The following is a 27998-nucleotide window of genomic DNA, read 5'->3' on the forward strand; positions in this document are numbered from 1 at the left end:
GATCCGGTATCATTTCTCCTGATTGGAAACCGAAACCTAAGGAATAAATGCTGTAACGCTGCTCTCGTCCGCTTGAGGGCGGTAGCGTGTTATATGACCTCATACAGCCATGTATTCATATGATATAGATTTCCCTCTGCTTTAGGCCTATAGTTGATCTGTCCTATTAAAAATGTTATACATATTTATAATCATCTTGAGATCCATATCCTGAAAAGTAAAGCCATTGAAAAGACATGTCATGATAACAAATAATCTAATATATTTCATATTTTATTATTTTGTAGGTGTACCAGAAAGGAAATTTCACCGAAAGAAACTAATTGTATTTCTCATTCACATTTAATTTACTGAATAATTGAGAAAAAAATTAAAAGATGGCTGTATCAAGTCTATTGCTATCAGAAAAATGTAAACATTAAACATGATTTAATAATCTGAATCTCATTGCATTATATGTTTATGAATGTCATAAATATTTTCTTTCAAAGTGTTTTTACTGTAATCCCTTTAATGTAAATCTGTAAATCCCACCAACTAACACATGCCAAACGCAACGTGTCACCCTTGTGGTTGAAATTCAATTCAATACATTTTATTTGCACGGTAAATCATTCTAAAGGCAATGAATGCTTAATGAATTATTTCACCTACATTTAGTCTAGATCAATATCTGTAAATTTGTTTTCACCATAAATTATTATTTTTCTGTAGCTCATCATGGTTGATTTTTTTTTGGCTAGTAATCTGCTGTGATTTAAAGTCAATTGAATAACATTAACAAATAACAAAGATGCATGTCTAATTATTAACCAGGTCTCAGTCTGCAGCATCAGGGTGAACGCTCATCATTCTCTCAGCTTCACTCGTCTGCATTTGCTCGTTAACTTGCACCACATTTCCCATCAGCCTCATTGCTTCCTGTCCCCCTCCTTTCCTTCAATAGAATATACAGTATGTATATTGGATGTGATTTTCATCTGCTGCCCCCAGAAGCTCTGAAGCTTTAGGTTTCAGTGCAAGAACAAAAGCTTTCAGACTCACACCTCAGACATGGGACCTTTGTCACATGTCAGATGCTTCTACACAGGGCACGAGGAGTCAGAGAATGATATCCAGTGTGGGAACATATAATGTAAATCATATCACTAGATCTCAACTAAGTCAAACACCACAAGATCATTCCCTCCAGTCTTTTAATTGGCCACTCATCATAGGTTAGGTTAGTTTGTTTAGCACAGTGCACCATCTGTGAGGGGAAACTTGTGCCAATTAAGTTGTTTGTATGGAAATGAGTTACTGTGCAGCAGTTAAATCCATTTAAGGCAGTATTAATAGATTTCTTCGCCACTAGGGGGCAGTGAACACGCTCTAAATACAACAGTGGAACATTATCAATTGGTCTACTGAAAATGTAAACTTTTAAAATCCTAAACTATTAGATGTGCTTATTTACAGCAGATAAAAAAAAAACATTAAGATTCATTTGAATTTGTGTTTCTGGCAACCTGATGAATCGAAGTATGATACTCCTCTTCCACCAAAATTAAAGAGTACATGCAGGTTTTTTAAAGTACCCACTTCCCATTGTATGCTTTCAGTTTTTTCTTTCTGGTGTGTCACGGTTAACCTCACAGACGCATTGGGAAAGCAGGGTTAGTGAACAGTAGAGAGCAGCCTGCAGGCCAGTGATAATGTTAGGGTGGTTATTCCTTTTTAATATCTGTTACTTATTCAGTCTCTCTTTAAATCCTTAACCAGAGTTTTTCATTGTAGGAACAGTTGAAGACTAACAAAGACGGTTTTGATAAGTTTTATTTTGTTTCTCTCAAATTTGAATGAAGTGTGTTTTGAGGATCAGCGAAATAAAATGACTGTTTCTGTCAATGGAGTCTGGTCCCTGTTGATTATATTTATTATATATTTACTTAAACGTGCATCATAGCTCCACGTCAGAAAAAGAGGCAAAAATGATGGTTTCCTGGGTGTCATGTTTCCATCACTGCCAATGGGAGCAGGAGCAGATAAATACCTGTGACTACTGCAGAGTCATTTGTCCTGGAAATGAATACCAATATTGACCTTTCCCATTGAAGACAAAAGCCAGATGTTAGTGAGTTTGTTTTTGTCCAGGGGAAAGGGGGCTTGATATTAACTCTCATTTTTAGCATTTCATTCGTTGTTAATATAAAAATATTGATTGGTTCAGGTTTAATATTTCTGCGAGTGCAGTATTCATTCAGATAATATTTCAAGTCTCCATCTGAATTCCAATGAGGACACAGCTATCTTTTAACCCTTGACCCCTTGTGGAGAACTGGACCAAGCTGAGGGACCTTACTTTGACCACCACTTCATACTTCAATACCTTTTTTTCATAAAGCTGATAAGTTGAATGAAAAAAAGCCCCCTATAAAGAGTAATCAGTAGCTTACTTTATTAATTTGTATTAACTTCCTTTCCTTTCCTTTAGTAACCTATGCCTTTTGTTTTATAGTTGTTGTATTAGGCTATCTATTGAGCAGAATGATTGACTTTAAAGTTTGAAGGCTATATACAATATTTTATTTTACCTTTATATAAAATGTATTAATTAGTCAAATTAATTAGTTTTCATATGGAGTTCCTACATGTTGATTTTCTCTTATATCTCCTTAGCTTTTTTTTTTTTTTACCTTGCATGCTGTGTAATTAAAGCATGGCTGTTTAGCCTGTTGTGTAACCGCATTTACATGAAGCTTTGATTTAAAATAAAGAAATAGAAAAGCAGTCTGTCTGTCAGTGTGTCTCTCAGACTGCTAGATGTGTGTCTGAAACTGCGACCTGCTGCGATTTCCTGCTTCGGGTTTCCCTTTAAAAGGGGGCAAGGCTCAATGCTGGGAATTCACGTCATTTCGCCGTTTTACACACATTCAGATCAATGAGAGAGAGATAGAGAGTGCGTGCGAGAGAGAGAGAGCGAGAGAGAGAGTGCGAGAGAAAGAGCGCGAGAGCGAAAGAGAGAGAGAGAGCGAGAGAGAGAGTGCGAGAGAAAGAGCGCGAGAGCGAAAGAGAGAGAGAGAGCGAGAGAGAGAGTGCGAGAGAGAGAGAGCGCGAGAGCGAGAGGGAAAGAGAGAGAGAGCGAGCGAGAGAGAGAGAGAGAGAGGGGGAAATAGAGAGAGAGACGTGCTCTTCCAGGAAGGGATTATTAACCAGCACGCTGCCGACATATGAAGGGAAAACACACGCAGACAAAAGAAGTTTTCACACCGACAGTCGCGCTATGGAGCCGACCAGCAGATAGAAAAAGAAAAAGCAGCCTATATGAATAAAAAACAACTTCTCCGACAACAACAAGCCGAGCAATCGAGCTGCCGCTTCTGCTGCTGCTGTGTGGGTTCCTATAGGAAAGAGAAGGAGATAAAGAAGAGGGCACAACGGAAAAGTGGAAGGACAAGGAGAGAAGTTGACGGGAGATAATGTCTGAACCCTCCTCCGCTGCGAACAAGGTAACACCGTCCTCTTTGTTTCCCGCTGACACTTTCCATTTAAGGTTTTAGTCCCTCGTAGTATGCGTGTAGTACTCAGTGCACGGATTTATATTACCGTATAGCTCACGAGCTGCACGAGCTGAAGCGCCATTCAGTTGAGGCGCGTTTGTTTTGCTAGTCATCTGTTGCTCGCGGCTCCACGCTTTTAGTTCGCCTCCGCTCTGCTGATGGGAAGAAGTCGTGACTGTCGGTGGCACGTTTCATTTACCGCCGCAAAAAGTCACCAAATGCCGGTGTGCGACCATGTTGTTAGCTAGACATAACACTTTTATAAACGAGAGGTGAAGCATCAGTAAGAAAGCGTTTAAGGGGATTCTCGTGCAGTCACAACAATACAGTAGGGATTGTTAAACTTACTGTTAGATAGGCCTATACTACAGTAACCTATTATTTTACAGTATTGTGTGTCGTATGTACTGCCATTGACTAACTCGGTATACTGCAATTTAAGTGACCATATACAAAAATAACTAAACAAATGCTTAAATGAAAGGTTTCTTCTGTTTAAGAGCAGATACTATTGGTGGATGGACAGAAAATCAATGGTCAACTTTTTGATAATCGATTAATTGTCATTTATTGAACACTTCCAGCTTGATCAAGCTTCTCGTGCGTGACGTTTTGCTGCTTTTATTTCTTTTAATATCATTGTAAAATACTATGATTTGGTTTTGGGATGTATACAATTGTGATTGGCATATTTTGATTTTTTTGTTTGTTATAGACTAACCAATAACTATCTGATCAGCAGCCTTGCCTTTTGTAATCTAAATGACCATTCATTAATCAGTAATGAAAGTAATCTATAGTTGCATCGCCAGGAAGAGGAAGGTTGTGAGAGATGAGGCAATAATCAGCAGCAGCACAGACATGATCCCAGTCCCAATAGGAGCCGATTAATCTGCAATAATTTTCATCATCGATACATTATTTCTGTCTTGCAGTTAAGCAAAACACACAAATATTTACTGGTTCTGGCTTTACTAAAGTTGACAATAGGCTGCTTTTCTGTTTTTCAATTGAATATGTTTTGTTTTTGCACTGTTGGTCAGACAACACAAGACAGTTGAAGATGTCACTTGTGACTTGCATTTTTTAATTATCAAATTATCAAATTAATCAAAACGTTAATTGTTTTTTAAGTAATTTAGTTGCAGTCCTATTAGGACCAATGTAGAAATATTATTTGGGAAGTCAAGGTCTGCAAGCTGTTCACAATGACGGTGTAATGTTGTGTTTCGGTATGAGGGATGTCTTCTCATTGCTGAGTCTGATGTCACTGCACAATTGCAGTTGCATGCTGGAGAGTGATCTGCACACCACAGCCGCCAGTAGACAGGACTCCCCTTCACCTTTTTAAACAGCAGCCCAGTCTGTGAAATCACTTTGCCTTTTCTGCAGTCTCTATCACAAGCGTTGTCCTAACTCCCCCCCGTCGCCTTTCCACATACCTGACCTTTTTCAAGACAGCTGAATTTTTACAAAGTTGGTTGAAGAGAAGCCTTCGCCTCTGAGAGGAGGAAATAGAAGACTGAAAGATTATTGCTCGGCTTCCACAGGAATTTCCTGGTGCATACAGTTGCTGTGCAGGTCTCAGAGTGGCTGGGTGGTGACAGCAGGCTCAAATTGGAGGGAGAAAAGTAAAAAAAAATTGAGCTTCATTTCCTCAAGAAACTAAAGTGGCTTCATGCTCTGCCCTTATTTGCAGGAAGGGAAACCACTCAACAGAGCTGGAAAACCTCGTACCATTACCTAATTTCAATAAGTGTACAATTGCAGAGCGAGATTATCCTGGAGAGGGCTACATCTAACAACTGTTCTCATTATAGAAAAATATGCTGATAATTGATATTTTTCCTGAATAATTGATTATACGTTTAGTTTTATACAGTGGTCTAAATATAGGGGGAAATGCCTGTCACAATGTCCCAGAGCGAAAGGTGACATATGCAAATTGCTGGTTTTCTGTCCAAAACCCAAAGAGATCTCTTTTTTAGAATCATGTAAAACAGAGAGAAGCAGCACATGCTCATATTTTGGAAGCTGAAAGGGCACAGCTTTTATTTTGGATAAATTAGTTAAGTGATTAATTATTAAAAATCCGATCCGATTACACGCAGAAACACTTTCTGCGTGGGTTTATGTTCTTCAAGAATCCAAATACTACATGGACGGTTGTACGTGTGCGGTCTGTGCCTGGTTGATGTAACAGGTGTTTTGGTGATAAAGAAAATTGGGAAGACTGCTACAGCATCTGGCCTGAACCGACTTATCACTGCATTAGTCTTATTTTAAATGCAGGTATACAGTGTATACTTACCACTCTGAAATGAAACACCTGGAAGAACTGACATCTAAAACATTTGCTCTAAAGTTCAAATTATCCTCGTATTTGAAATGAACCCTTTCCATCATATTGTAATTACTATTAACTTCAGATCACAAATCCATATGGGTCATTTTCACTCACTTGTAGGTCACAAATTGTCTTTCTCATATAATTGTAATTGTAGCCTAGTTCAGTAGGTTTTCTGACGTTTTAATTGATTTATTTAAGCAATAATTGAGAGAAAGTAATAAGTTGTAGACTGCCTCGTGTGTTCCGTAACCAAATATATTTGCTGCAAATATAGGGCTGAAATGATGAGTAGTTGATTGCCAAAACGTAAACAAAAGCAAAAAATTGGATTATAGATAAAAATGTTTAATTTATCAAGCAAAAACGTCAAAAATGTGCAGGTCCCCAAACTTTTAAGATATTATGATGGAAATATTTCAATTTGTTTTGACATTTTATACATCAACTGATCCAGCTGTGTTGTTTCTGAGCCTCTAACCCTAACCCTAAAGACACTGAGATCATCTTTACAAACAGAGCGTTTGGTTGGTTTAGGTTACTTCAGTGCACTGCAAGGCAACACATGTGCTAAAGCATGTGTGGCATTCTGGATATGTGCATTACCAGAATGTGTGTACACGGCATGACAGTTTATTAGAAGCACGCACTCCTCCGTGTACAGAGATAAAAACCAAAGGCTAGCCGATGTTGTGGGTGCATGGCAAGGTGAGGCGAGTTGGCGTGGGACTGTTTGGGTTCAGGGCCGGTGCGTCGTTGAGCTTTGTGAGCCATGCTTTGTGTCTCTGTGTCTATTCATAGCAGGAGAGGAGCTCTTTCAGTCCTTCCGCGAACCCGCTGCCAAACTCCACTTCCTCCCCCGTCCATGCTCCCGCCGCGAGGCCAGCCAGCCGAATGGAGGACGAGCCTGCCAGGCTGCCTGCGCACCTGCGTGAGTCACACACTCTCTCACACACACTCTCTCACACGCACGCACACACACACACACACACACACACACACACACACACACACACACACACACACACACACACACACACACACACACACACACACACAAACACACACACACACAAACAGATGAGCAGTGATTCCTACACGCATTGATCAGTCGGTCATTTGCACAGGACAAATGGATTTTTGTCAGTGTTTTTCCATCATCTTGCGCTGCAAATGTTTCTGTTTGGTTGAATTTGTAATTTGGGAAGTCAGATTTGTATTTGTCTCATCAATCAGCTGTCAATCTAACTGTGTGGGCGGGACCGTGGCATTTTTGGATTTTCTGTCATTCCACTTTGAGCTTCTGTAAGTGGCGATATAAGAGTTTAGAACAGTAAACAAAAGCAATAGACAGCAACATGAATTAAAAAAAAAAGTTTACTTTACTTTAATAGTTTAAACCCATCACATGCAATTATGACAACACATACACATTATCACTGCATGAGTGCCGGCCCAGTCATGCTGGACCTCTCAGCTGGGAGGCGTTGAAGCAGATCCGGGGTCAGACACCTGAACCGTACACCCTTTCACTGGACCAGAACTGACAGACCTATTGCACTGGAACAACCAGGAACAGTTACACAGCAGTCACAGAATGAGGCTGGCAGGTCACTGCCAGAGACACCAAGAGCTGCCAGCCAGCAAACTTGTGCTGTGAGAGCCAACACACGGGCACCGATCACGAGGGCGTCCCGTAATAACATACGTGGATGTACTCAGGAAAGATGCGGGAGCAGAAAATACTGGCGAGCTAGCCAGATGCATGGAGGATCGGGATGACTGGAAGCACCGATGGAGGGCCCGTCTGAGGACGACCTAGTAGTAGTCAAGTACAGATAATGTAGAGCGGAGAACACACGGAATGATATAAAAAAAATTGAACGACAAACTGATTGGGAAGGTTGGTCAAGGGAACCAAGACCCCTGCACATTTTTAGTAGGATTAAGAACGTATTCCCAATTATTTAGAAAAATCCCTGGATTGTGGATATGGAGCGTTGGGATAGTTGGAAAAGCCAAACAGAACAACATTATGTCTGACTAATGCTCAAATAAATCTACATCTGCATGTTTTCTTCTTCAAGGTTCATGTTTTCATTAAAGCCATTTAGTACAAGACGTTCACTTTACATTTCTTCTGATCATTGAATTAGAGGCGTCCTTGAGCCTCCTCACAGGTAAATTAGTCCCCGCTTGCAACCGCACTACTAGTAATTGAATGATGGGCGAAACGTTCACTATTATGGAATAAAATGAGTTTTAATTGCTTCCAACATCTCAGATTTTATTTTGGATTCTTTTAAGGTCGGGTGCTCAACGACGGCCATTCTTCTGTTGTGAGCCAATCAGAGCTCGGTAGGCGATGTTAAGTCATACTCCTGTGCCAAAGCCTGAACAAAAAAAAGAGTATTAATAACGCAACTGTGCAGGTTGTTGAAATTGACTTACAGAAATAACAACTCCTAAAGCAAGACTAAATTCATAACAAACTCTATATTTTTCTCAAAGGGCACCATATTGATGTATTTAACGTACAACATGTTGGGTGAAAATTCCTCTGGTTTTTTTCATATCCAAAAAGCAAGGTTATTTTTTTTACAAGATCTAGCGGCACTAACTGACATTACTGAGTCAGTGAGCTGACGTGATGACTCTCTTCTGCTGTGTTTCAGCATTTACCCTTCTGCAAAACCGTACAGCAAAAGTTGCATAGTCACGCTTTTTAAAAACGCGTCAACAAAGGAGTTGGATGAGTGATGAATGACAAATGATGTTGCTTTTCTGTCGGGCAATATTCACATTCATGACAAAAACAACAGTTAAAAAAAATTCAATTCATTGAATTAATCGCACACAAAGAAATGCTCAGTGAATGTATTTTATATTAGGTATGCTTGCTTTGTCAGCTTAAACACGCTTAAACCTGTATGAACAGCATGAGAAGCTAAAGCTGGAGTTGCTGGAATCAGACAGTTAACAAACTCACTGGAAGTCAATGTGGCTTTTGTTTCGAAGCACCAAGTATAACAAAATTGCAGGTGTTAGATGAACCTGAACTGGTCAGAATTTGACACTACCTGAACTTCCGGGTGTTAATTGAACCGAGAGAGACAACAAAGTGAAACAGTCTGTAGGTGAGGCAGTACAGGTAAAACAAATCTATTGATATATGTTTTTCATAATTCAATGAAGCAACACACTTTGAGACTTGGGTTCGTTTGCATTGGCTCACTGTTGCTTAACCAATCGCAGAGCAGGCGGGGCTGGTGCTGTGCCAGGAGATAGGCTCGATGTTCAAAGAGTAACGCTAAGCTGCTTTGTCCATGCGTCCGTCAATATTTAACCAGTTTATTATTATTTTTTCTTCGAGCAAGCGTTATGTTTAGGGCTGTTGTAGGGGGGGGCGGCTGTACAGGCTGAATGAGATGCACAGGAAACTCCCTCAGACCACTTCCTCTTTTGCATTGTTGCAGAAAAAAAGGAAGAAAGCTCAACAGGTCCGTGTTGAGTTTCCTGTCGGGTAAACCGATGGGTCAGCTCACATCCGCACACATGTGGAAGTCCTACTTTTTGTTTTAATCAGATTTCAAACACAGATCCTCGCACAGACAGGACTCTCGCACATCTGCAGGTCAGGAAAATGTCACTTTTTTCCCCTCTTCTCGCTCTTCACTGTTTAGTTTAAGGTCGCGATCCACTCTCAGACAGATGTCTTTGTCACTGAGCGCTCAGTCTAGAACACCTCTGCTCGTCCTTTCTCCTCCTGCCTATCTAAACACACATGTGCTGGAAAACAAGCCGTCCATTAACCCCCACACTCAGAGGGAGTTCTGTCTTGAGGGGGGAGAGGGGAGGAAGAGGAGAGTGGAGGAGGAGAGGTGGGGGGGGGGGGAAGACAGAAAGAAAAAGAATGAGGGAGGAAATTGCAGTGTGGGCAGAAATCCGCCTTCTCCATTTCCTGGGGAGGAAGTGGATTAGATCGGGGAGAGTTGCAGCCTGCTCCTCACACTAAAAAATGCTACCAGGCTCCATTTTTAACCCTTTCAGTCAGACATCACAATACAACCCCTCTTTCTTCTTCTTTCGGCTGATCCCATTAGCGGTCAGTTTGAAGATATATTTGAAATAAATCGTCTTTTTCTTTTTCTCCCTATTGTTATGAAATTTGGATAAATTCCTTAATCTTTTACCTCTTTTGCATTAAATACCTTTTTGATTTTTTTGCAGTCAAATTAGGGCTGCACAATATTGGAAAAAATACATATACAGTGTATATATATATTAACTAAGCTTTCTGGCTTCTGGCTGCAGCTTCATATTTACCGTACAGACAGATGTATGGTATCAAACGTTTCATCTAACGTATCTAAAGTATTAAGTATTTCTTAACTAAACTTTGTGATTATTGTGGCGTTTAATGTTTAAAGAGGGCATTTCAAGAAATAGAGCCACACTAAGACATTTAAAGGCCTTTATTTAACCATGTAAAAACCAACATATAAATCTCTTTTCCACCTGGCCAAGAAGTCAGCACTTAAATTACGCAATTGTTCAAAGGAATTTCTTTTACATTTCTTTGTGGCTTTAAAAAAAAAAATCCCCATGACACACGTCATTACGGGAATCATCCAGCAGTATTAGTCTGCGAGTAGACACATATGCAGCTTTAAACAGCAAGCGGAGGAGTGCTGTCAATTTTTGTTTGTCTACGTCAAAAGCGAGAAAAACACCAAAAGGCCTGGGAGGGAATTCGCCACCACGAACTGGAATCGTCAGGTTTTTAATTCAATCGCAATCCAGACAACATCGCTCGACATGGCTCCCACGTACTCAGAGCGTGACGCAACTCTAGTCAGTGGGAAAACACTGAATTATTTAAAAGGTCCAAAACACAAAGTGTTACAGTATTATTTTACAACAAACATGCATGACATACAAAAGAAGAGTGGCTGCAAGAGTAAAAATATTTTTCTGGATGATTTAAAAAAAAAAAAAAAAAAAAAAATCCATGTCCATGGAAACAAGACTGACTGGTTTCCTTGGTGTGTGTGTGTGTGTGTGTGTGTGTGTGTGTGTGTGTGTGTGTGTGTCTGTGCTCACAGCTGGGTTTGCGCTATGCATGCTTGTGCGAGTGGGTGGATGAGTGTGAGTGAATCTTGTGTCTTTTGTGCAAAGCTTGCCAGAGGTAGTGTAGGTGTATAGTGTGTGTGTGTGTGTGTGTGTGTGTGTGTGTGTGTGTGTGTGTATGTGTGTGTGTATTACCGTACATGACTGCTTTTTATGTTGTGTGAGTGTTTGGTCTTTCTGAGGGGAAATTTCCTGCCCCTGGAAGCAGCCCTTGTCCTCAGGAATTTCCTGAGTGGGTAGACGACGCTTCCTGAATAAATGTTGTTGTTGTTGTTATGTGTGTGCATGTGTGTGTGTGTGTGTGTGTGTGTGTGTGTGTGTGTGTTTGAACTCGCTCTCTTTTCTCTTCTGAAAGGGAAACTGTTCTCACATGCCAGCGAGTGAGCTGAGCGCAGCCCCCTTCTCTTCCTGTTCGCGACACACTCCACATGCCGTTTGGAAGCGGAGGAGGGGGGGGGTTGCTTTACTCTAAACATCACAATGAACACACACTCGTATTACTCTTACTGGCGACGTGTTGATTTCAGGCGTTAATAGGAAAAGTCACAAAAGCACAAATGCTTTTCCTTTTGATACATATCCATAAACACTTATTTGGTGGTTGGCAATGATGTGTTTTATATCTCCGACATGTTTGGAATAAGGGAAAGAAAAAGAGATGCTGGGGGTGTTAGCATGAGCAGTAAACAGACCACATACAGCAACTTAAACTTCATCAACAGGCAAACAGCAGACAACACTGTTTTAAACCTGAAGCGGGACAAGCTGAGATATCCTGACTTGTAGTCCCTAATATGTTCCAAAACCCCAAACCATATACTTTTATTTCTAGTAGATGTTTTTGAAATCAATATTCTTTACTGCTTTTATATAAGCAGAAAAAGATACAATACATATAATAATAATAATAAATCATACACTTTGACATTTTTGCCTTTTTATTGATAGCAGTTGAGATGGGCAGATGCAATAAATGTCACCAGCTGGACTAACTGACTATGGAAATCGGATTTTTATGAGACCAGGCAGCTGACCATGAGCTGTCATTTATTCGCAAAAAACACACTGACCTTTTGAGTTTTTTTGTGTTTGCTTAGAATAAGTCTGTAGTGCAATTTTTATTTTTACAATATCTTTCTGTTTCTGTAAAATGTAAAGTTCCCAAGCCCATGATGAGATTACTTAACCTCTTGCCATTCCACCCCTTTTTCTTTGAGGGGTAGGGGTGGTGTACATCATCTGAAAGTTGGGAACCTGAAGATTAATTTGTTGTTCTAGTCATAAAAAAAAGTTTAATTAAGTAATTATTGACATTTGGAGACATTTGCGATTGAATGGCGAGCAATTCTGTTCTGGAAACTGCTCAGAAACTCCTCGCCGTATATCCTCTGAAAGCCCTCAGTCTCTACTTTGTGGCTGTAAAGTTTAATGATTACCCCAGAGGTCCCAACAGGTCATTTTATACAATGAGGTCAAGTTTAGAAATAGCAAAATTATGCAATTCCAAGACTTTTTAGGGACACCAGCATGCAGAAATATTCAAATACTCCATTATAGAATAGGCAAAAATAACCCATTTGTACTGCATGCAAAGAACTGCAGGATTTTTGCCCCATTGGATTAGCAAGTGACCCCTTTGAATATGTCCATCCCTCGCCAAAATGCTGCCTAACTTTATTCAGCCTCCTTCCTGACAAGCTAGCATGAACTCCTTGTAACTAGTAAGTTGATATTGACATGAACAATCAGTTGGGCTTTAATTGGCAGGTGATTCTGGGAAATGCAGTGTTGAAACCCCACACAGTTGAACACTTGCCAAGAAAGGTGAAGACGACATTCCAATATGAGGGTATGGTTTCCACTTTAGCCCTCATTCAAAGTTCTTTAGCTCTGCAAAATCTACATAGATCAGTGACCAATGGTTCCCAATGTGGGGAAATTAAAACAGTGTTTGGCAGCATAAAATAGTTCATGTATAGGTTTATTTCTGAAAATGACTTAATAGAAACAATCTTAGAAGTGGTTTGGTTGAACTCCTTACAGGTCGTAGACATATGAGAGTCCATAAGTAAACATTGTTTTTAGAAAAAAAAAGGTTGTGAAACACTCCCATGGGAAGCCTTGCAGTAAAAGTGATCACTGCACAAAACTCTGACTTGAAGAAGAAGAAGAAGAAGAAGAAGAAGAAGAAGAAGAAGAAGAAGAAGAAGAAGAAGAAGAAGAAGAGAGTATAGTATAAGGGTGTGTGGGTTTCAGACAAGCAGGGTCCTTTGATTAAGTGAACAAATGTCTTTGAAGCTTCTGCATTTTCAAAAACAGAAAGAGAGAAAAAATTGGCTCCTGAACAAAAGGAAGAGTGGCAGTTGACGCTGGATTCAGGAACTAACCTACAAGAGCCGGCTTGCTCCTGCACTCAACAACAAGCGATCAAAAACAGGTCGCGCTACTTCCTGGCCATAAAAGTTCCGTGTGATTGATGATCTGTTTTATGTTTGTTTTGACTGGATGAAGTCCAGGTTTGCTGGACGGGGATAGGCACGTGCATGCCGGTGGAGGAAGCGGAGGATGAATATGAGAGAAGGGGGAAGGTTCTCTTGACTGAAAAGTAAAAGTGTGTGTGTGTGTGTGTGTGTGTGTGTGTGTGTGTGTGTGTGTGTGTGTGTGTGTGTGTGTGTGTGTGGATTTTCCCCTGCCGCACCCACCTGAATGGAGATGAATAGTGTGTGAGCTGTGGAAATGTGTAGCTCTCATACCCACATGTCCTTGAGTCAGGGTGTCAGAAGGTCATGGTCAGCCTTCCTCCTCCTTCCTCCTTCCTCCTTCCTCCTTCCTTCTCCTCCTCCTGTCTGTAGAATGAAAACCCTTTTTCTTTATTGAGATAGCAAGACCAAATATCCGCCTACTTCTGCTCCGAGAGAATAGGCAAACATTTACCGAAGAACTGAGTGACTAAGGGGCTTTGAGTTTGGAGAGCAAAGTCCCAGCCTTTACTGATGCAGCACTGCATTTTCAGTTTATTTAGTTATACTTCATTCAGGTCAGGCTAAGCTAAAATCCTTGGTCTTATATTTTAGGTGTATATTTAGAGTGTTGAAGGAAACAATACCTGAGACTTTCAGATTCAAGTGTGACTCGGAAAAACAGCAGGTGTGCAGTTTTGTTGCAGCTTCACAAATAAAGAGAGGGGAAATGTGTGACACACTACAAAAGCTGAAGCTGAACGATTCCTTTTCTAATTGAAAATGGACCTGAAACTGAGATCTTTGCGCTCACATTTAGACTTTTTGTATCGTCTCAAGTCATTCATCAACCAGTGGTAGGGAAAAATCTGAAAATCTAATTTAATGGTTAAATATCTACCAAACAGAGAACTAAAAACAGCTTGTTGTGTGGCTCTAGATCCATTCAGAAAGGTACGTAAACAGGCTGTTCAGGTTAACTAGCAAAAAGTTAATGCTAACATTGATACTAGCTGCTCCTAAGCAGTGTCCCAATTTACACTAGTGGCTAATGCTATCATATTAATTAGTTATGTGGTTAGCTAGCAGAACAACTGATGTTAGTGCAAACTTTGTAATGATAGCTTCTTCTAAATGGCCCAATTCTTAACTACGTACAAATGCTATATAAAGCTAGCTATATATACTTTAATTAGTGTCCAATGTGAAAGCACTCCATACTTGAAACATGGTTAGAATGAGCATTTATTATGTAGTTGAGACACAGGGATACATTAGCTACTGCGCTAATCAGAAGACTTAGATACTAGAGTTAGCGTGCAAACATAACATAAGCAACATAACTTAAAATCAATCAATCAATCGAACTTTATTTGTATTGTGCTTTTCATACGGCCAGTGCAGTTCAAAGTGCTTCACAGATGACTGAAAAGAAAAGACAAAAATAAGACAGAAGTTAAAAAATTATAATTTATAAGCAACAATAACTAATAGTAGTAAAACAGTGTGAAATAAAAATCTTGATTAATAAAATAAAGTTAAACAAAAATACAAGGAAATAAGTGCTTGATAAAATAATAAAAATAAAATAAGTGAATAGAATAATATTAAAAATGTCTATTAACCATTCCTAATCAAAGGCCTGGCTGAATAGGTAGGTTTTTAGTTGGAAGATTTCAACACTTCCAGTAGCTCTCAAGATCCTCACGCAGTAGGTTCGGAGCATAATAGCTACAAGGTGACTCACCAGTGACAAAATGATAATTTCTCAATCAGAAACAGGCGGAAAGAAATCAACCATGTCTGTTTATCTTCACTGTGCGTGGACTCTGAACAATGTTTGCCCATTTAAAATAGGACATGGTGGGGGTTACGCTTAAAAGCCAACTTTCGTCAGTCACAGATATCGAGAGGCAGGCGTTGCAGTTTTCAGTTGGGTGAGAGAAACATAAGCAGCATGGCAGCAGTGTTAGTGGGACGTTTAGAGCTAAAACGGTGAGTCTGAACGGGACCGCTAAAGCTCCACAGCAGGACGGACCTCATTAACTCGTCTGGCTGCAAGGGGAAGTTGAAGGCTTCTGTACCGCAACAACGAAACAAGATACCAGTGATCTCATCCTCCTCTCCCCTTCATTCATCCTGAGCGCTTATGAGTTGCCGTGGCAACTTGTGCGCTCTTGTTTGTGCATGTGTGTCAGTGTGCATGAGCGGGGGCCCGAGAAACCACAAAGTGAAAATTATGCGTCATCAGAGAGGATTAGGAGCCCACGGTTTAGTCAAGGGCTCGGGATCCCGCTGTTGTCGTGCTTAAGGGTTTTATTCAATGTACACACACACACACTCACACACACACACACACACACACACACACACACACACACACACACACACACACACACACACACACACACACTCAGGAACACTGTGAATCGATACATTCCACAAAGGCAGATACTGATGACAATGAAGACTGAAATTGACTTTCTTCTTGCAACCTTCAACATATCTGTAACAAGATTCTGTGACAGAAAACAACCAGAAAGGACAACATTTATCGGATCGTGTGTGTGTGTGTGCGTGTGCGTGTGTGTGTATGTGTACACCAATAGAACGTTTCCATCTTTTTTTTAGAATCAGTTTCTGTCTAGATCTCACTGATGTGAGATACAAAATACGATCCAGAAACTCACAACTGGAACGTGACTCAGGTTTTACAGCTGAAATCAGATCAGCGTTGACACGACTGCCAATATATCTTCGTGTTTCACATATATCCAACCGTCATAGTTTTTGGCAGCTTGATGAGCAATGTTAGCATGAAGGACAAAGACACGTCAATGGACGGAGAGAAAGTTTGAGTATTTCTGTTGCATCACTGTGAATTCATCTTTGTGTAATATGGGTTATTAAGTTTGACTAATGAAGCTTCAAATGCCTGTCGGGATATTTTATGACGCCATCAACCGAAAGCTGCCTTCCCATGATAGGAAATGATCTCAGAGCGAGGTAGGGCGCAGAGCCTTGCGGTGAAGGCAGCTGCTTAGTTTGGTATCTCAGCAATCAACAAGGTCAAAGTTCAAATAATTAGAACTTTGAGTGGCAGAGGCAATTTGGAGCGGTGCGCCACGCCAAGGTTACCGCTTCCGCATAGTCGGGCGACACCGCTCTCTCCATAGGAAATTAACGGCACAGCCAGCGTGGCGCTATTTTACCGCTGATCATGTGAAAGCAACTATAAAAAAAAGAAAGAAAGAAATCCTCAAACACAATCCTCAATTTGAATAAAGGGATTTATCGGATTAAATGAGTATAAATCGTCAATTAATCCGAAATGTGGATTAAAATCGAATATTTTGTTTGGATAAAATATGTTGTGAATTTTGGAAATGATAACCTCTAGCTTTTTACAACAAATCTGGATCACATGAGTCGCAAACAATCCTGCACGGCCACTTACTGGACTCTAAATCTACAAATAGTATAATACTAATAAAAAGGAGTGTAGTCTAATCTTTACCTGCAACTGTGCAGAAATACAGACTGAATGAATGAACAGAAAACATGAAAATTTGAATGTCAACGTTATGAAGGAAGTTCATTGGTAGACGTTAAGGCAACCTGCTAACAACAAACGCAGTACCAGTTCCCTTTTATACCATGCTGCAGTAAACACTTAAGCATCATAGATGCACTTCCTCCCGTATGGATAATGTTGCTACAAGAGTCTTCTATGTGAGTGTGACTGAAAGCTAGTGCCTGAACTAGCTTGCAGGCTTAGCTTCAGATATTGGTTATATCCCAGAAAAGGTATGAACAGTCACAAGAATCAGATATGAGCAAGATTTCAGGGCTGAGCACGATGCCCCACTCTGTAAACTTTACTTGAACACTGGCTTAGTATCTGTTTCCCTTCCTTTTTGACTTTCCTTCCTCTTTTTGCGTCTTTCTTTAGCCCTCCAGCGTATTTTCCAAATACCCCCCCCCCCCCGTCCTCACACACTATGCGCTGCTGCTCTCATCGCTCTTTCCTTTCTGTTTCTACTCTTCCTTTTCTCATCTCCATCTTGCTGTCTGTTAATAAAGCTCCCGGCGTCGCTGTCTAACCTTACCGCAGGAAGTTTCCTGTGCTGAAACAGAGCCCACGCTGGATTGCTTCCTGCCAAAGTGCGTTGTGGGACACGTTTGTTTGGGCCCCCTTCTTCCTCCTCCTCCCTCCTGCTCCCTTCGTTGCTTCCTCCTTTGGGCTCTGTGCAGATGGCGGAGGCCGGCAGACCGGATCTCGGAGGGTTTTTGGCAGAGCAGCACCTCTCTCTGGCTCTGGAGAGAGCATACCGCAGCCATGACCCCGCGACCTAGGCTGCACTGCTGCCCGCCCTGGCCTCACTGCTCTCACAAGTCAGCCACGAGAGACGAACGTACAGCTGGTGCATGCAGTGCAGATGGCAGCCTGATTCAAAATTGATAGAAAGTCAATGATGTTGTCTGTTGGGAGTGTTCCAGTACATCCTAGATGGATTCTTCTTATATAGTCCAGTTAAATCTAAGCCCGAAGTCAGCTACAAAAGGGACATATTTTATGCTGAAAAACTCATTTTAGCACTTCACAACACAAATCTCAAAATAATATTTACATACACCATATCAAACAGACTAGAGATAATGTAGCCTCGCTATGATTTCTACTGTGGCCAAGAACCCAATCCCTTGAAAGAATCAGAAACCCAGTGAACGATAGTTCCTTATCCGCCCATCACTCGCTCCTGTGGTTATGAAACACCTGTATCCCATTCCCTGACACTTTCTTAGGATGTCTGTTGACAAGCTGAGGGTCAGAGCTTGACAGGCCGTAAGCTGTGCTTCAGATAACCGAGGCCTTCCCGGGTCTTATCGACAGAGCTCGTGCCACTATCTGAATATAGAGGACTAGAAGGGAAGGGAAGAAATGGGAATCCGACAATCTAGACAGGGTTTCATTTTATATTGATTGCTCTCTGTGAAAACTTCCTCTGTTTGATGGGTTGGGGGAGCTGAGGGAGGAGAGGCCTGAAAGCAAGCACAAGGTTCCTATTACTTGTGTGACAGTGACATTGGCGGCCAAAGATAACAGCTGTCAGACTCCCAGAGGAAGTGTTTGAGGCAATGTGATAAGTGAGATGTAAGAAATGAGTAGTTATGCTCCGTGTGGGTGTCATGGCTGTTCTGATCGTAGCCGTACACTGATGCAAGTCTGTTTTTGTGTGTGAAAGGGAGAGGGAGATAGAAAAAGAGAGGGTTGGGTTGGGGGGGGGGGTCTGAGTCATACTGTTGATTGTTACACCGAGAGTGCAAAATGATACGATGAGTTGGCAGTATTTGTGTTAGGCCTAATCGGCATTAATAAGGGTCAAAAGATCTTTATGTGTAACCCTAAATATATACATTCTGTCAGACAACATCAAGAATATCAGAGTTTGAGGACATTTCAGAAAAAGTCTCAGTGGTTGAAAATTAACCTCATGATCAAATTTGATAAATAAGACAGTTGGTAAAAGAGGAGGAAAAAGGTATAGTGAAGCCTAGCTCTGGTTAGCTACAATAATAAAATCCTTGCATACTTAGTTAACCTATTTAGGTTAGCAGGGATGACATATTTTTCTTGCCCAACCCGGAAATCAGCATCGCCCTGGTTCAAATTTGGAATTTGGATTATTGCTCTGTGGCAAACAACAGTTCATGATACTCGCACGCTCTATTTCAACGTTGGCGTAGTGTTCGGCGTCATGACGTTTAATGTCCCCGACAACTTCAGTAGTCTTAATTAGCCACTTGTAAGCAACAACCTTTTTTTTTTTTAGGACACGTAAAAGCTTCAATGCTCACCAGTGGGGTATTTACTGACGTATTTTATGTCGTAAAACAAAACATGAAATCTCCTAAACTTAGACTTTATTTCAGGAATCGAACCAAGTTCTAAAAACGTTGAACTTTGCTGTCTCGTCTACTGTTTTTTGATACGAATCCCTGCGGCACTCAATTTGCGTGGTGTTGTGTGTTTTTTAATTTTTTATTGTTGACGCGGGAACTGACATGCGAAAATAAGTTAAATGGGTTTAATTTCTTTAAAAAAGGGGGGTTGGTGGGCAAGTAATATAATCAGTATAGGCCCGAACACCGTGGCAAGCCTATCTAGAATTGTTGTATTTCAGGGCAAATTTATAATCAAATGCATTTTCAACATGGGGGTGTTTTCATTTCCCTCAATACATTCTGAGTTTTCTTGTCGCCAGGATTATTTCTGCATTCACAGCCGATCTGAGAAACGTTTTTAAGGCTAAAATCCCTCAGATTAAATGTAGCTGTTGTGTTTTTCTTTTCAATTTCACAGTCTTTCCCTGATGCCTTGAAATGCTTGTTGATCACCAGTGCAGATGTTTTACACTCGTGTTCCCACGGCAGTAAAAGAAACATTTCAGAGTGTGAGGGAGGGGAAGAAAACAAAAAAAAACATACTGTCATTTCTGTTTTCTTCTGCTCTCTTTCCCTCCATGTGTCTTTATCCGTTTATACACAAACTAATAAACTGTCCGTCCTCTGATGTGCCTGTCGGGGGTTTACAAAAGAGCAGCACAGCTCATGACAGATCAAATAAAAATAACAGTCTGACCGTCTTTCATGCTTTTTTCCCCTTTTTTTTTATCCTTGTGCTTCATTCTGTATTCTTTCCTTAACCTATCATCTTCTAATCTTTTATTCTAACCCCCTCTCCCTTTCTGACTCTGTCTCCTCCTTCATCTTTTTTTTCCTTTATCTCTGCTGACGTTCCCGTAATCACTCACTCCTTTTGGCTTTTATCTCCACTTCCTCAATATCCTTTTTACTGCCTCTGCCTCCTTCCTTCCTCTCCCCCGCTTCCCCTCCTCCTTTCCTCCCTCCCCTTCACCCTCCCCTCCTTCCTGCCTTTCCTTCCTTCCTCAACACCCCCCCCGCCCGCCATCCTTCTGCCTCTTCTCCTCTGAGCTCATCCTTCTATTCTTCCTTCCGCTCCCCATCACCTCCACTTTGTTGCTTTCTTTACCAAACCCTTGTCTCATCTCTCTTTTCTCCCATCTTCTTCAGGTTTGCAGCCAGTCTTTTGGAGCAGGGATGACGTGGCCCAGTGGCTGCGATGGGCCGAGAAGGAGTTCGCCCTGCGGCCGATCACCAGCGGCTCCTTCCAAATGAACGGCAAAGCCCTGCTGCTGCTCACCAAGGAGGACTTCCGCTACCGATCCCCCCATTCCGGTACTTTCCTTCTTTCCACCTCTTTCTTGGAGATTGTATTCCAGGCTGGGAAAACTGGAGACGCCAGTGAAAAGTTTTACGCTTTCATTAGATTGTCCTTTTAGTCCAACTGGAGCAGGAGCCAGACTGGAAAACAGGATTTACCAAGTAGCAGTTTTAGATCATGGAAACAAAGAAATCATGGAAAATTGGTGCAATGAATAGAAGCTGAGGGAAAAAAAGACTGATAGGAACAAATGCAGTTGGAAACGGATAGGTTGGGTTCCTCAGATTAGTGAAACACTTGATTAGTAACATGGTTGGGGCAAACACTGACCCTTGATCAGCTTTTGCACTTTGTAGTTTAGACCAATATTATAGTTTGTTTGTACATGTAGCTTTAAAATCAATGTGTTTACAGCAAAACTACACTCTTTAAAAAAATCAATAAAGTGCAGAGGAGGGAGGGAGGGAAGGCGGCAGTATGAGGCAGGCAGCTGTTACAGCGAGGCTGCTGGGGGAGGAAGTAGGGGACGGTTGATCAGGAAGTACAAACCAACCTCAACTGTTGCCCCGGCAACGCTAGCGACAGGGCCTGTGAGCATAATGCATAAGAAGTCAAGTGTTTTCCTTTGCAGAGTTTTGGATTTATATTTTGAAATTCAACTGGATTCAATTTCTGATTGCATGTCCTGGAAATGATACATTCCACAGTCAGTCAGGGCTGAACTCAGTGCTGTGTGGCTCAGGATGACATAGTCATAAGAGTGGGATGGAATGAGTGATCAGCGTTGTGGAATATTAAGATAAGTCATGGATTCAACCCTACACAGCCTGGAAAGAAATGACAATGTCATTACAGGTCATTTTATGTCCACAATGGTCAGAGGACAGAGGATTAAAAATGAATGCATAATCAATGCTGAAATATACACAGAAAAACATTTATTGACGAAGAAAAGAATAAACCGATGAATGAATACATCAATCGATTTAGCTAATTAATTAATAACAGGAAATTAATTTTTACTTCTTTATTTGTGTATTTAAAGCTGAGCTTTATGCTGCTACTGATGTTTGCTAGCTGCATGATCTTGTACATATAAAAAATAAAATGTTTTATGTTGCAATGAATTAACATCTATTTATTTATTAATTTGATGTTTTAAATGTATGTTTTAAATTCAGCGATTTCTTTTAATTTTTGTATTTTTATTTATGTATTAAATTCCAGATTTTATTTATTTTATTTCACACTTAAAAGTATTAGTATACATTATATTAATAAGGTATTTATTAATGTATTAGTAACACTGATTTATTTAAAACATTTTTAATCCTCCGGAAAACCGAACAGGAAGTGAGTTTTTTCTGTTCAGTATATACTTCCTGCAATAAGAGACCACAACGTGTCCCTTTAAATGTTAATACACGTTGTGAGGAATAATCTGCAGTTCTAGAGAGATGTGGCCCAGCTGACAGCTGTTGTCAAGCTCGTGTTTCCATTTCAACTCTGCAAAAACGTTCACATCCTGTTAAGAAATTGAGGTGGAGGGGGGAAAGGGAAAATGTGATTCATCATCGCAGGTTTTTATTAGTTGTCTTTAGTCGTCTCAATGTGACACTGAGATTATTTTGTTGTAAAAGCGTAAACGTAGGGTTTTGGAGACATAAAGCTGCATATTGATTACATTTTTAACCCTAGTAGTTGTTTTGGCCCTGTTGTCAGTGACATCAGTGAAAACGTCATTTTAGGGAACAGAGAAAAATATTTTGGCTTGTGATGTGTCTGTTTCCTCCTTTTTGGGGATTGTAAGGGTGCAGTTCCCATCAGTCCCTGGATGTGTGTGTGTGCCATAGTTTCTTTTTGTAGAAGCTCTAAGTATAAAACCATTTTTCCTCGGAACGTCTTAACCTCACGTCCCGCAACACAGTTTGTCGAGCCACATCACAGCTACGCGTTTAGACTTTAGAAAATGTTTAATGGTGAAAAAATGTAAAGCCAAAAAGAAGGGTGTTTCATATATCAGCTCTGACTAACTGTAAAACGACACTCAAGGCAGATTTTTAGACACATGTGAAAACTAGTATTTCCGGAATCAAAGCAAACTTTAAAGCGTCGGGAAGTGGGAATTTTCCCCTACACTGCGACACCACATGACTAGAAAGTGAGAACTGAAAGGGGTGTGTGTGTGTGTTCATCACTTCCTTCATGAGAATAATTTCCTTGTTATGGTAAGCCTTGTGTGTGGTAGACTTTCATTTTTTTTATAAATCACAACCACTGTACCTGGGGTTATTTGTTAACCGTGTAAATGTTTTGTTACACCGGGAGAGGAGGCGTTGTTGAGGCAAAACAAACATCTGTTAATCATTCAGTGAACTTCCTGCTCCTGCTTTGTGCCTGGTGTCACCACTACTTTTATAACCACTTAAAAGGAGAACGCTGGGGTCATATAGAGCGACGACCCATTTACTTGTGTCAACATCGAGGCCACTAAGTATTGTGCAATGCCCGATGTAGAAACGCATGTTCTTCAGCTTTACAGGCAAGGTGTTGGAATATCTAGGAAATGTTTTTCTAATAACAAACAAGTGTTGAGTTGCTATGACGTCCTGTCCTGGAAAGGTCACTCTAACGTGGTGTCTGCCTCCTCAGAGACTCTTCCATTATTGCTCAAGCACCCCGTTGCCTGGAAAGAGAAGAAGAAGGGGGAACCTGATTCTGTGGCTGACGCCAACACTACTTTCCCATCTTTATGCAGGCGCAAGGTGCTACCGATGGTAACCTCTGACCTTTTGCATATCTGCAGGGGACGTCCTGTACGAGCTGCTGCAGCACATCCTGAAGCAGAGGAAGCCCCACGTGTTTTACCCGTCTGCCTACTTCCCCGGGAACTCCTTCCACTCGCTGCCTGAAAGCGCTGTGCAGCACCTGAAGCTTGAAGGTCAGTCCAATAAACGTTTATTGCATGAAAACAAATGCGGGACCGGAAATAATACGTTGACTCCAATGAATAAAAAGAGATGGATGAAATCATTTCAATAAAGACGCGAGGAAGAGACGCAAGGGAGGGAAACGAGGAGGCGAGTTAGAGGTATTGGGATAAACCCAATATAATGTAGTCCAGTACAACACCACTGCAAACTGCATATTATATTTGTCACGGTAGAATTTATGGCAGATATGTAGCCTTGAAGTGCATTAGATTGTAAAGGTGTACCTATAAAAAAAGGCCACTGAGTGAATATAAAGTAGGCTAACTTATATTATTATTATTGTAAAATGTTGTTACTGTTCTAAAATAATGTAGCTGAGTGTTTAAGCTAATGACATTTAAGGTGTGGTAAATTGGTATTTTGTGGGGTATTACTTGAGGTAATAATATAAAAAGTGACTTAGTTGTTAACAAAACTTCCCCAGCAGAGATCTCATTTTAGCTGGTAGAAGTATGCTAATTTGATCCTATAATATAAGATACTTTGTTAAATAATTACATACGCAATTAACTGAGTCACTTGTTAAATATTGTAATTACATGTACATTATGTCAAATGTAGTATTTATGCTAATGACAATTATAATAATTGCTAATGATGAAAGGGGTTAATAGAGATGTCTATAGGAGTTGTACATGTCATTTTTGAACCACCACTTGTGGAACGTTGGGGTGAAAGATCAAAAACTTCTTGGAGGAAAAAAATCAAACATTAACTGCAAGGAAGTAATGATAGTGTTCAGTGGAATACCTGACTGTGTTTTCTGGCTCCGATCTGAGGAAACAAGCAGATGGGTTGGAGCAGTAACTTCACATGTTGTAGCAGTAAAACCTGCTCCACAAGGAAACGCTGCTTTATAAAACAACACCACAACATGTTCCAGTGGCATATTATTGCAGCTTTACTGGTATTTGTCACCACTGTCTTCCTTGTTATGAGTGGCACTTTGTAGACGTTTTTCTTTTCTTTTTCCATTGCTTGTGACTTAAGGAATCGGAGCAACATGCCCACTACTGCCAACACAAACCAGACTGAAACTCTTTAAAAACAATCAGCGTTCTGAGTCTAACTTGCAGGGTTTTAGTGACACCTAGTGGTCTTTTCTGTGTGAAGCCAGAATACCAAGAAACCAGGAAATAACAGTAATCAGCATCTTCTACGTTTACTGGCAGTGGGGACAAATTACTGCACAAGTTGGAAAACCTCTAAATGACTAAAGACTACATTTTGATTTTAGATCAAGCAAATATCACAGTCCTGAAAAACAATAATACATTTTATATTTCATTTAAGTAGATACTTTTTTTGTGGAGGTCAGATTTGGTCACAGCCTTGTACTCTTGCTCCTTTCTCACCGTGCTATTATTAGCCAACATGTGTTTACTGTTGGCACACCTGTATGGCAAACACAAAAAAAATGGTCTCCACTCAAAAGAGTGAAAAACTCCCATCATGATTTCCTTGAGCTGAGAGTGATGTCTTCAAATGTATTTGACAAGTGAAGTTCATTTCACTGAAAAGAAGAAGTTGGACCCATATGCTGGAGACTGCGGTCCATTTTAAAAGGTCTTTACTCGACAAAGGTTGGAGGCAGTTATGTAAACAAACTTCTCTAGAGCAAAATAAACAGAGGCCAGGCTGTAAAAAGTCAAACGGCTACAGAGAAGTCGAGAAACAGAGTGACGAAGTATCACCAAGCAAAATCAAAAACGAGCACTGAGCGACAAAAACAAAGGCTTTAATTAAAGGCTTATGGATTTAGGTGGTGCCATCTGACATTTGCCATGACAGATATTTATTTTTAATATAATGCAAGACAAAGTAAAGCGGCAAATTGTTGTGTTTGAGAAGCTGGAACCGTTACGCGTTAACATTTCTGCTTGAAAAAGAATGAATTGACCGTCTCAGCTGTGTAACTCAGTTGTAGATATGTATCACATATAGATTTTTTTTTTGTAAACCCAGAAACGGTACGGCGAGCACCGCGTGGTACAGAGCCACTCCCCCAGCATCCACCCACCATCGAGCTGCGCCATCGCCCCCGCTCCCCCCACCATCAGACCACCAGGCGATCCCCTCCAGAGTTAAGCCACCCCCGCTCAGCCAATGAAGACCACCTCCAGGCCTTCTCGCAGCTGCCCGACAGCAACCACCACCCGACCGAGGAAATGTACCCTCTGTCGGTGTCCCCTGCTGCGCCCAACGGCCGATGCGTGACGCCGCGAGATGCCCCTTGCCCGGGCAGCCCTGGGGGCCAGGAGGCGGGCCCTCCTCGCGTCATCCAGCTCATTCCCAGTGCCATCATGAACCCCCTGCTCCTCAGCCCGAGCAGGAGTGGTGGGGGTGCCGCCATGGACTTCAGGCACAGCCGCGGTGGACCCCCGTCTCAGGGTACGCTCGAGAACGGACGTGAGGGCAAAGGTCACGGCCACCATCATCAGATATCACATTCCCAGCAGCAGCAGCATCTACTGCAGCAGCAGGAGGAGGTGCTCTACAGGAACCACGTCATCATGCCCGTGTCTCCTCCAGAAGAGCAACAAATACCCATCGGACGGATAGCAGGTGAGATTTAGCCCTCGCAAGGTTAAAGGTTAAAGCTTTCTTTAGTCACAATGTGAGAAGATACTTTCAGAGACAGCAGTACTATATTTACTTATCTCCTATCCTTAAGCACCACAGGTAAAACAAACTGTTTCCCCTGTCGTGTCTTTGCAGACTGCAGGCTGCTGTGGGACTACGTCTACCAACTCCTGTCAGACAGCAGGTACGAGAACTACATCCGCTGGGAAGATACGGAGAGCAAAGTCTTCCGCATCATGGACCCCAACGGCCTGGCCAGGCTCTGGGGCAATCACAAGGTAAACAACACACCAGAAGTCTGTATACTACGAAGCAGAGATTTAGTGGGTTAGCAGGGTATGTTGAGCTTAAAGCCAGAGCTTTCAATGTCACGAAGGTGGCTCTCTCTTATGGCTATATCGGCATGGTCATTTCTGCTACAGACCTAACATGGTCCGGAGCAGGTTAGTAAGTATTGAGCCGAACGTTAGTAAGGCAACCGAACGAAGTCTTGCATCTACAGTAGCGCAGATTGTATGCTAGTATGTTTTATGCACAATATATAATTTTTTATTATCGCCATTGCAACGTCAACATGCACTAAGGGAGTCAGATGTTCTTCTCTCTAATATAATTGAAATAGATTGAACTCAGTTTGTTGTGCTCAAAGCGACAACAAATGGATCGATTCACTATTCATTTCACAAATGGTCCGCAGAGCATTTTGGCCACCTTTAGCTCATTGTTTTGGTTTTAAGGCCAACAAACTCTTGCCTGCTGGATTTCTGAAAAGGGAATTGTTTGCTATCACATGACCAAGCCATTAATATGTGCAGCTATAAATGACATAGTATTGAAAGATCTATAAAAACCTGTGTCATTCTGCAGATCAGTAACGCCCCATTATTATTATTATTATTATTATTATTATTATTATTATTATTATTATTATTATTATTAATGACACTCTTGTTCTCCTACCTCTTACAGAACAGGACCAACATGACGTACGAGAAGATGTCGCGAGCACTGAGACACTACTACAAACTGAACATTATCAGGAAAGAGCCTGGACAAAGACTTCTATTCAGGTAAACTTAAAGGCAGAACAAAATGAGGCTACATCCATTTTTTTTTGTCTATTCTATAACAAGTTTGAATAAATGACCAAACTCGTTTCCTCATCTGTTCATCAGGTTCATGAAAACTCCAGATGAGATAATGAACGGTCAGACGGACCGGCTGGAGCACCTGGAGTCCGACACAGACGAACAAATATACATCAAAGAGGAATGCTGAGGAACTCTGGGAAAACAAGTCCATGAACTTCTTGCTACTACTACAGCCGCTGATGCCTTTCAGAAGCAGCCTGAACAATCGTCTAAATCTGGAGCGTGTGGACGACAGACATTACAATCTCTCTTAAGATCGCATTAGGAAGATATTTTCCTAAAGTAAAAAGACAAAAAAACAACATCAGTTGTTGTTGTGATTTTCCTGATGGACAGAGCTGAAAAGACTTTCTACGTGTTCCCCTTTTTATTTCCGAATGAACTGCAAAAGCCAATCACTTTGAGCTTATGTCACTTTGATGATTTTATTGTCTCCTCACTTGCATTATACTATGGAAATTTGTGCTGTTTGTAAAAAGAAAATTGGGTGTGTGCGTGTGTGACAGGAATGTTTTCACCATGGAATAAACATTTTTGATCAAACTGTATT

General features: G+C 41.0%; 1 protein-coding gene across 2 annotated transcripts; it reads left to right on the plus strand.

The window, feature by feature from the left end:
• The first annotated feature begins 3094 nt into the window (after positions 1 to 3094).
• Positions 3095 to 27996, plus strand: etv6 (ETS variant transcription factor 6). Of its 2 annotated transcripts, none has more exons than XM_029462068.1 (8): positions 3095 to 3488; positions 6688 to 6817; positions 20571 to 20735; positions 23528 to 23662; positions 25680 to 26279; positions 26433 to 26575; positions 27267 to 27367; positions 27473 to 27996. In XM_029462068.1, the coding sequence occupies exons 1-8, from the start codon at positions 3459 to 3461 to the stop codon at positions 27573 to 27575; spliced, it is 1407 nt and encodes a 468-aa protein (XP_029317928.1). In that variant the 5' UTR covers positions 3095 to 3458; the 3' UTR covers positions 27576 to 27996. The 2 variants fall into 2 exon arrangements, with proteins under 2 accessions (XP_029317928.1, XP_029317929.1); XM_029462069.1 differs by having other exon boundaries at positions 6691 to 6817.
• The last annotated feature ends 2 nt before the right edge of the window (positions 27997 to 27998 follow it).

Source organism: Cottoperca gobio, chromosome 23 (assembly GCF_900634415.1).
Source record: "Cottoperca gobio chromosome 23, fCotGob3.1, whole genome shotgun sequence".
Taxonomy (NCBI): domain Eukaryota; kingdom Metazoa; phylum Chordata; class Actinopteri; order Perciformes; family Bovichtidae; genus Cottoperca; species Cottoperca gobio.